Source organism: Myotis nattereri, assembly GCF_964212035.1.
Source record: "Myotis nattereri genome assembly, chromosome: 18".
Taxonomy (NCBI): Eukaryota; Metazoa; Chordata; class Mammalia; order Chiroptera; family Vespertilionidae; genus Myotis; species Myotis nattereri.
In genome coordinates, this window is record NC_138093.1 from 8,132,173 (window position 1) to 8,141,710 (window position 9,538).

Genomic DNA, 9,538 nt, shown 5'->3' on the forward strand with positions numbered 1-9,538 from the left:
TGTATGTGAACTAATTGCGATTCTTTAGAGCGTATTACTGTAGTGCTGAAAGCGCAGGGCGAAGCCTGCCAGGAGGGGAGACCGTTGGAATTGTTTTTGCACAGGTGTGTCTGGTGAGGAGCTGGTCAGTGTGTGTCCCTCCCTCCCCTCTCTCCTCCTCCCCCATTGTAGTGCCTTATATGATAATGTAGTGGTTCTAGAGTTTACAGTGAGCTTGCCTTAGCATGGACCAGCAAGCCCCCGGGAGCCCAAAGCTGGTCACTGGGTTGATAGAAGAGGATTAGTAGCTGTGCTGTGTAAATGCATTGTTCTCCGTTTCCCTGCCGACCCGGAAACATTCAAATAGCAGCTGTCCTCCTCTCCCGCCGCCTCTGCCCCCTCTCCATTCCGGCGGCTCAGCCTCGCTCTCACAGAAGCATTTCCCCACGTGGCTCTCTCACTGCGTGGCTACCTGCTCCTGTGAGCGTTCAGGAAGCAGGTGAGAGGAGTCAAGCCAGTATTCCATATGCATTGTTTCTTCTTTCCAAAAAGGATGTGCAATCACTTTGAGAATGAGATTCCGCCCCCCTTTTCCCGTGTGGTAGTCCTTCCTGCAGATAGCTGACATTCCTAGTAAAATATTTGCTTGTTGAAAAAATATATGACAGATGTGTTTATACCAAAGAGCCTGTTGTATTGCTCACCGTGTCCCCATACTACGAACAGTCTTGTGATGCCCCTGGTGGCAGCGAAGAATATTAAGAAAGTGCCAAAGCCACTGGGCTTTGAGGTTCCTTTTTACCAACTCGTATATTCTCAGGGCCCTTCCGACTGTGAAACTGCCCTTGTCCTCTCAGCTCCTGCCTGGATCTGGGTCAAGTAGAGGGGACTGCGGACGGGATGTTCCTGCCCATGAAGATTTTGGGGAAGAGAGTTAACCCTAAGGCACAGAAGTGTTCCATCTGAATAGAAAATGCCGGTTGAGGGATACGTCTGGGACGGGTTCTTTGTGGAGATGGTGTAGGGAGGTGCAGGATGGAGATGGGGGATTTCATGGAGCCCGGGCAGCCAGCCCTGCTCGGGGTCAAACACCGAGGAGCTGTCAAGGTATTTGGAGTTTCTTTGTGAGGAGTCTGGGCTTCCGGGAGGGGCAGTCAGCACAGCCTGCCGGGAAGGTGTCGGTCGGCGCTTTCTGTGTATTTTAAATTATATTGCGTCGTGTTTTCAGCACTCTACTGGCCAAGATACCCAAGCAGTTAGTATCGTTTCTGTCACAGTGCGTTCGTGTTCTGGTCGGCGTGTGTGGTCTCCGTGTCTCCTTTGTGCCAAGTCCATTCAGAGTTTCTTGCTTCAAAGGCAGAGCTAGTTTGTCGTGGAAACTTTTTTGTGTTCCTTTTCTTTACAAGAGGTAGGAATTGTTTTTGTAAGAAACAAGATGCAGGAAAACAACCACAAAACACTCCACTCCTGCCCCCAGTCCAGTAGGTAGATACCGTTTAAAGATGCGGGAAAAGACGATGCCAAGATTTGTATTGTTACCTTAATCACCTAACTAGCATTGTGTGGCTTTAGGGATTTTAGAGCTTTTCAGTCAGTCTGTCAGTTGGCATTTCAGATCCACCCAGGTAAAAACCCACCTGTGTCTGCTGAATGTCTGTGTGCTCCGTGGGGCTTTCGATCCTGTCCCTGGGGTTTGAGCAGCTGGCCTGCGTCGAGGTGGCCTGGCCTCCGACCACGTTAAGGCTGTAGGCCCTCTCAGGAGTGCACTTCCTGTTTCTCCCCTTCCGGGTGAGAGAGAAGGTGGGGAAGGGTTAGTTAAATGCAGCCTGATCACTCCAGAGTTCTTAATAGCTCCCAGGAGGTGATCCTGCAGTCAGTGCTCAGCTCCCAGCTCCAGGAGTAAGTACTCCATGCCAGGCGGTCTGCCACCCACCATCCTCCAGGAGAGGGGGGAAGCCTGAGGGCCCTCAGCCAGGCAAGTCCAGTCACGGGCGTTTTTTTCAGCAGCATTATGCAAAAACCCACTGGTTAGGGTGGTCTGTTTTAAGTTAGGAAATGAAGTTGCCTCCCAGTGACAGGAATGGCCCAAGCCTGCTTCCTATTTTGATTGTGTTTTTAACTGATGGATGGTGCAGCATGTCTTCATGGTTGTTTGTGGCTAAACTTTATATAATGTGTGGTTTTGATTCAGCTTGAAAAATAATCTCACTACATGTAGCAGTACATCTATGTACATTCTATGTAATGTTAGTATCTCTGCTTTGAACCCTTGGTATTGCAATGGAATTCCAACTTTATTCAGTGTATTTGATATGCTAGTTATTGTGTGCGACTTAAACTTTCGTTGCTTCCTCCCTTTTCTGGTCGCGCTCTTCCTTTGACAATGAGCCTCTAGAAGCAGTTTCTGAGAATTACTGAGCTATGTTTGTAATGCAGATGTACTTAGGGAGTATGTAAAATAATCATTTTAACAAAATAAATAGATATTTAAAATTTAATACTAACTACGGGGAAAAGGGTCCATTGTGTAAAACATAGTTTATCTTTGGATTCAATGTTTGTCTTTGGTTTTACAAAGTAGCTTGTATTTTCAGTATTTTCTACATAATATGGTAAAATGTAGAGCAATTGCCATGCATCAATAAAATGGGTAAATTTTCTGATTCATGTGGCTTTTTTACTTTTGTTATATTGAGTTGTGTTTTCAGCACTCTACTGGTCAAGATCCCCAAAGGGAGTCACCAAATGGCATCTTTGGATACCTGAATACACCTGAAAATCAGTAGACACATTATGTATTAGAGACCAATTCATCTTTCATACAGACCTCCAGAGTGGAAATGAGTGGGCATGGGAGGGGACATTTCCCAAGAATGGAGTTGCATGGCCCTCACTGGAGATCTGGCCCTTTCAGAGGCAGAAACCTCTGACACCGGCTAATTAAATAAATGTCATTTCCTAGCGAGTTCCACCTGACACTTCACATAGCAGAGTGAACATCAGAGTCACAACCAGACTGCTCCTCTCCCCTCCGCGCCAGCTGGTTGGAAGCTAGGTCCTTGTAGAGGAGGAGCACTTGTCATCAGAGCTCTCTTCATCCCAAAGGGAGGAAAATTCCTCCGGATCAAGAATTAGAGGTTTGTCTGGGTTAATCACTGCAGGTCTCTGAGTAAATGCTACATTCACTTGACTCCTTTGGACACGGGTTTCAGGGCCAGTTAACCCTCCAGGGGCCATTCACTCATCTGGGGCTCCTGAAGTCATAGGGGGGATCTAGAAATGAGACGCATTCAGAAACACCCTTGTGGACCGTCACCAAGAGCAATGATCAGTAGTCCTCTCCCATAAGTAGGGAAGTCATAATACATTTATACTGATTGACACTGCACATACATATTTTTCAGATTTTCCCCTGAATAAAATGAATGTAAAGTTAGTGTGAACTTGCTGAACACTCCCCAGTTAAGAGAATGTACCTCAAAGCATTCAGGCCAAGGAAAGCCGTCTACAAAGGCTCTGCTGTCAACCATGCTTCCAGTTAATCAAGAATTTACCGACTTCTCAATGACCTGTTGTGTTTTCAATTTGTTTTTTATCTGTTATATTCTTGTCTTTAGGCTAAATAGGAGAGAGGCTGGCATAGCCCCATAAGTATTTGGGTAGTTTGTAGGGAAATCTGCAATTTAATGATGAAAACACCTATAAATTCAGTCTGCTTGGCTTGCTGTGTGGAAAATTCCACAAGAAGTTGCAGTGGAAGCCTTGGTTCCCCTGTTAATCCTGAGATGACACCTGGTGTTCAGCACTAGGTGGCGCCAACGAGCTACGGAAGACCATGGTACAGAAGACCCACTGTAGCCCTTTTCCCCACCTCTTCCCCGCAAACCTCCTCTCCGGCTTCCAGCTTCCACTGACCAAGGCAGAAAACAGCCATGCCGTTCTTGCTGGGAAAGATTAATGAAGGCTATTTCTTATGTCAGCGCTGGAGGCCTTCTGAAACATGGGAACAGAGTTTGCTGGGTTTTCTCTGGGGCCTCCCCAGCGCCCCCTTCTCCTGGGTGACTGCCCAAAGGCTGTGCCCTGGGTTTCCATCGCCGCCTCTCCTGGGGAGCCTACAGCCTAGGCAGGAGGTGGTTAAGGCTTCTGGCTGCTCTGCAGTGGGGCCATCTGTGTTTGATCAGTCCTGGCAGAAAGGAGGGGGCGGGGGCCGTGAAGGCCTGAAAGCATTCCAGAGGAGTGAGAGAGACCCAGAGATCCAGAAGGAGAAGGCCCGCCCCCACCCCGCCTCCCAGGCTCACCCACGGGCTCCAGGGGCAGAGGCGCCTGCACACGGCTGCCCGTGCACTCCTGCCCTGGCCCCACTCTCCCGCTGCCATGGGACCCTGCGCTCCTCTCCTCCTCCTGCTCCTTCTGTCGTGGTCCGGACCCCTTGGAGGACAGCAGCAGCACCTGGTGGAGTACATGGAACGCCGGCTTGTCGCCCTAGAGGTGAGTGACCCCTCTCCTAGCCCAGCCTGGCAGGGCGGCACATTTTTTTGTTGGTGCACTCGGTGTCTCAGGCATCGAGGGATGACAAGACAGGGCTCTGTCAGAACCTACAGAAAACTCCATCTTTTAATAAGATTCTCAAAACTTAAGCCCTCTTCCCCACATACACAGAGCAATTCAGACCTTTGCGTCTTACCCCTGGGATTCGATAGAGTGGAGGGAAGAGTGCAAACTGGAGCTGGCACTGTGAGGACGCAGCTCAGGACGAGCTGGTGCTTCTGCTCAAGTTGGAAGCTCCCAGAGAACTAACTCTCCGCCTGTTTCCCACGTTGAAGTCTGGAGCATCTTAATCCCAGGAGAACTGTGCCGTGGAGCAGAGAGCCCTCCCCACCATGCACTTAGACGGCCTAGAGCAGCCGTGGGCAAACTACGGCCCGCGGGCCCGATCCGGCCCGTTTGAAATGAATAAAACTAGAAAAAAAAGACCGTACCCTTTTATGTAATGATGTTTACTTTGAATTTATATTAGTTCACACAAACACTCCATCCATGCTTTTGTTCCGGCCCTCCGGTCCAGTTTAAGAACCCATTGTGGCCCTCGAGTCAAAAAGTTTGCCCACCCCTGGCCTAGAGGCTGGTGGCTCAGGGGCCCTGCTGGCAGAGAAGGCAGGCCGGAGGACGTGCTGCGGTGGCAGGGGCCTAGGTGAGCCCGAGCCAGGCTTTCTGCACATTTAGCGTCTCTGAACATCTGGTTTCCTTTCTGTGGAGGCTGCAGGGGATGTTGCTGCCCGGCTGGGTGTGTGCTCTTACCCATTCCCGACTCCCTGGTTGGGCCTCTCCCTGCCTGGGAGTCGTAACCCTGCATCCTTTCCTCCTTCCCCCATTCCCTCCTCCCCTACTCCCCCCATCCCTTCAGGAACGGCTGGCCCAGTGCCAGGACCAGAGCAGCCGGCATGCTGCTGAGCTGCGGGACTTCAAGAACAAGATGCTGCCGCTGCTGGAGGTGGCGGAGAAGGAGCGGGAGGCCCTCCGGACGGAGGCGGACACCATCGCGGGGCGAGTGGACCGTCTGGAGCGGGAGGTGGACTATCTGGAGACCCAGAACCCAGCTCTGCCCTGTGAAGATGTGAACGAGAAGGTGCCCGGAGGCTCTGGGACCAAAGGCAAGGGCAGGAGAAATGAGAAGTACGACATGGTGACAGGTGAGCGATCTGGAGGCAGACGCCTGGCTCCGAGAACCTGTGTCCTGGTCCTCGGCCCGTCCGGAGGAATCCAAGCCTGCACGGGGAATCCTGAGCTGTCCGCCTCGGTCCCCTCTTCCCTCCTTGCCCCCATCCGCTTTGGCTGAATACAGTGGGGCCTTGACTTACGAGTTTAATTTGTTCCATGACGGAGCTCGTAACTCAAATTACTCGTATGTCAAATCAAAAGTGAATGAGTGAGACACATGATGCTGGGCTGATGTTGTGACATTCACTGTGACGTTCGCTGTGCCAACCAGCGGTGGGGTATCTGAAGCTGGCTCATAACCCGAATTTTAGCTCGCAACTCAAAGCAAAAAATCGGCCGAGAGACGGCTCGTATCTCGAAAAACTCGTTAGTTTTGACTCGTAAGTCAAGGCCCCACTATATTCTGGAATCTGTTTTAGGGCAACTCGGTAATGACGGGCCCATCAAGGAGGGTTTCTGGGGGCCCTTTTCCCCATTGCAGTGGAGGCATCCACTAGGCAATTGCCCACTGTTCTCCAGTGGCCCACCCTGGGAGCAGGCGCTTCCTGCGTTGGGCATCTAACTCTTGCCTGTATTTCCTGTGCTTTCCTCCTTCCCCACAGACTGCGGCTACACCATCTCGCAGGTGAGATCCATGAAGATCCTGAAGCGTTTCGGGGGCTCAGCTGGGCTCTGGACCAAGGACCCGCTGGGACCCACAGAGAAGATCTATGTGTTGGACGGGACACAGAACGACACAGCCTTTGTCTTCCCGAGGCTGCGTGACTTCACCCTGGCCATGGCTGCCCGGAAAGCTTCACGCGTCCGCGTCCCCTTCCCCTGGGTGGGCACGGGCCAGCTGGTATACGGTGGCTTTCTTTATTATGCCCGGAGGCCTCCTGGAGGACCTGGAGGGGGTGGGGAGTTGGAGGACACTTTGCAGCTCATCAAATTCCACCTGGCAAACCGCACGGTGGTGGACAGTTCAGTGTTCCCAGCGGAGGGTCTGATCCCCCCCTACGGGCTGACGTCAGACACGTACATCGACCTAGCGGCCGACGAGGAGGGCCTGTGGGCTGTCTATGCCACCCGCGAGGACGACAGGCACTTGTGTTTGGCCAAGTTAGACCCACAGACACTGGACACGGAGCAGCAGTGGGACACACCGTGTCCCAGAGAGAACGCCGAGGCTGCCTTTGTCATCTGTGGGACCCTGTACGTCGTCTATAACACCCGCCCTGCCAGTCGGGCCCGCATCCAGTGCTCCTTCGATGCCAGCGGCACCCTGACCCCTGATAGGGCAGCGCTCCCTTACTTCCCCCGCCGATACGGTGCCCACGCCAGCCTCCGCTATAATCCCCGCGAGCGTCAGCTCTATGCCTGGGATGATGGCTACCAGCTGGTCTATAAGCTGGAGATGAGGAAGAAGGAGGAGGAAGTTTGAGGAGCTGGCCTCGTGTGAGGAATCGCTCCCATCTCCATACATTTATAGCCCCACTACGTTTCCTGCTCATGCTCTGAACGTGGGCAAGTTAGAGTTCAAGTCTCATCTTTCAGCCCATGGAAGCCATGTTCCGATGGCCCCTTCATTTCCTAGGGGACTCTGGATCTTGTGTACCCCTTTTAGAGCTGAAAGAGAGAAAACCCGAAGGGTTCACTCCTTTCTCCTGGCCCATGTCCACAAATTTCAGGCCTAAGATGACCCAGAGCTCTGGCCCTCGGATGGGGGCCACCCCAATGAGAGGCAACAGAGTATTTGTTGCCTCCGTGTGAGTTGGAGGAGAGAGGACTTTCAACGCTGCCCTCTCCTATCAATGCCCTCAAGAACGGGACTCTCTCCACCTCATTTTGTATTGACGCGTTTTGCATTAAAGGGAAAATCCACGGCTCCTCGCGTGTGTCTGTCTGGGGCAGCCCTCAGATCATATTTCACCCCATGACCCTCTCTTTTCCCCTCCACCCCATCCCGGCTCCGTAAGCCACACTGGGGACTTGGCTGGGTTCCCTGGCTGAGGGAGAGGCACTTCTCTGGTTACAGATTTCACTGTGAGGCGCCGGGGAGCAGCAGAGCCCGCCACTTCAGGAGGCTGGCAAAAGCCCTCCACACCCACCTCGTCCTCCTCAGCCCTCCCAGATCCACCAGTGGCTCCCGCCTCTGGCCGGAGACTGCCCAGGGGCCGAGCTTCCGATTCCAGCTCTCAGAGGTGTTGAACCAGAAAGTGGATTGATTGTAGCTGCATGGCAGGCTTGTGTGTGTGGAAGCCAGCGCCCTGAACGCATGTGTTTTCAGTAAGAACTTGAAGTCCTACCTCCGGAGTGGACTCGGCCGCACTCCCGGCTCCAGCGGCGGGCTGGCCCCCAGGGTTGCACAATCGGACTTGGTCTGAGCCTCCCTGATTTTCCTGCTGCCACAGCGTCTGCGGTTTGGGTGGAGGGGCAGTGACCATGTCTCAGATGTGAGGCCTCCAGTTTCCCAACACACTCCCTCTCTCCACCCTCATCCCCCCACCTACCCACCCTGGGCCGGGACCCTGGCAGAAGTCTGCCCAGGAGTCCTGGAAACTTAACCCCTTCTGGATGGCCCCCTGGCCTCTGGTTTGCAATGGCCGGAGACCATCTGGGAGGAGGAAAACCCCGGGTTTGGGACCCCAGTCCCTGGGAATCTGCTGAGCTCTGGACCAGGCCCGCCCCAGCTTCCTCCCGGTGCCCTGGACAGCACTGAGCAAGGCTGTTGGACGGCCGACCCCCTGCTGTTATGGGGGCGTGGGAGTCCTCGTGGTGACTTACCCCAAAGGGAGAGGGAAAAGGAAGATGGTCTCCCCACAGTGACCAGTCCCCCCCCCACCCCCCACGGTGGGTCAGCCAGGGCCCCACCAGCCTCCTTTGCCTTCTCCCCGCAGGCTGAGCCTCCCCCCACGTGGGTGGATGAGGAAGGGGGAAGAAAGGCAGCAGGGGCCGGAGGCGGTGGGGGCGCACCGTCCACTTCTCTCCTAATGGGGGGCTGGCAATGGCCGTCACCCCTATCAGCCCTCGGAGGGGTCTGCCCGCAGAGCGTCGGGCCCCAGCGCAGGTGCAGGCGCAGGCGGGAGGGGAGGGAGGCAGGAGAGGGAGGGAGGGTTCTCGGAGCAGCCTGGGGGGGGGGGGTCCGGGTCCGGCCATAGGTGTGTGTGTGGCCACGCCCACTGCAGCTGAGTGCGTGCGTGCGTGCGTGCGTGCACGTGTGCGCATGCGTGTGCGCACCTGGCGGGAGTCGCCTCCCGCCTCCCGCCTGCTGTGCGGGGCTGGAAGCTGCTAGAAGGTGGGTTGTCCTCATGCAGCACCGAACATCGGGAATGGCTTTTCGGTGACGGGACCGAGGAGAGGACGGTCCGACTCGGCGCCCGTGACGCCATGTGAGTATAAAACCGGGCTGTCCTCCCCCGCCCCCTTCATGGCGTCGTTCTTTGCCTGATTCCTCCAGGACAAGAGTTGTTGTTATTTTCTGGCCTTAACATTTCTTCGGGGAAGTTCCCTCCGACTTTTCTGAAAGGGCAGGCATCTCTGGGGCCTTGTCATTTACTTCTTTCCGCCTCCCCCCCATTCCCCGCCCCCTCCTTTTTGGCTCCCGTACAAAAGCTGGTGCTGTGCGGGGCTTTGGGGAGGCGGGTGGGGCGGTGCGGGCGGATCCGGGACTGTCCAGGTCCGTTCAATTAGACCGCCCGCCGCTCGGATCGGGGGCGGGGGGGGGGGGGGCTGTCCGGGTCCATTCAATCAGACGGCCCGCCGCTCGGGTCCGGGGGACTGTCCGGGTCCATTCAATTAGACCGCCCGCCGCTCGGGGCGGCCTGGGTGCTGCATCCGTCACCCGCCTCCTCGGACCCTG

General features: G+C 54.7%; 1 protein-coding gene across 2 annotated transcripts; it reads left to right on the top strand.

The window, feature by feature from the left end:
* The first annotated feature begins 3,428 nt into the window (after window positions 1-3,428).
* On the top strand, window positions 3,429-7,565 carry OLFML3 (olfactomedin like 3). 2 transcript variants are annotated; one of them, XM_081111889.1, is made up of 3 exons: window positions 3,429-4,467; window positions 5,384-5,669; window positions 6,300-7,565. In XM_081111889.1, exons 1-3 carry the CDS (start codon window positions 4,354-4,356, stop codon window positions 7,118-7,120), a joined length of 1,221 nt encoding a protein of 406 aa, XP_080968015.1. In that variant the 5' UTR covers window positions 3,429-4,353; the 3' UTR covers window positions 7,121-7,565. The 2 variants fall into 2 exon arrangements, with proteins under 2 accessions (XP_080968015.1, XP_080968016.1); XM_081111890.1 differs by lacking the exon at window positions 3,429-4,467 and having other exon boundaries at window positions 5,099-5,669.
* Window positions 7,566-9,538: the final 1,973 nt, after the last annotated feature.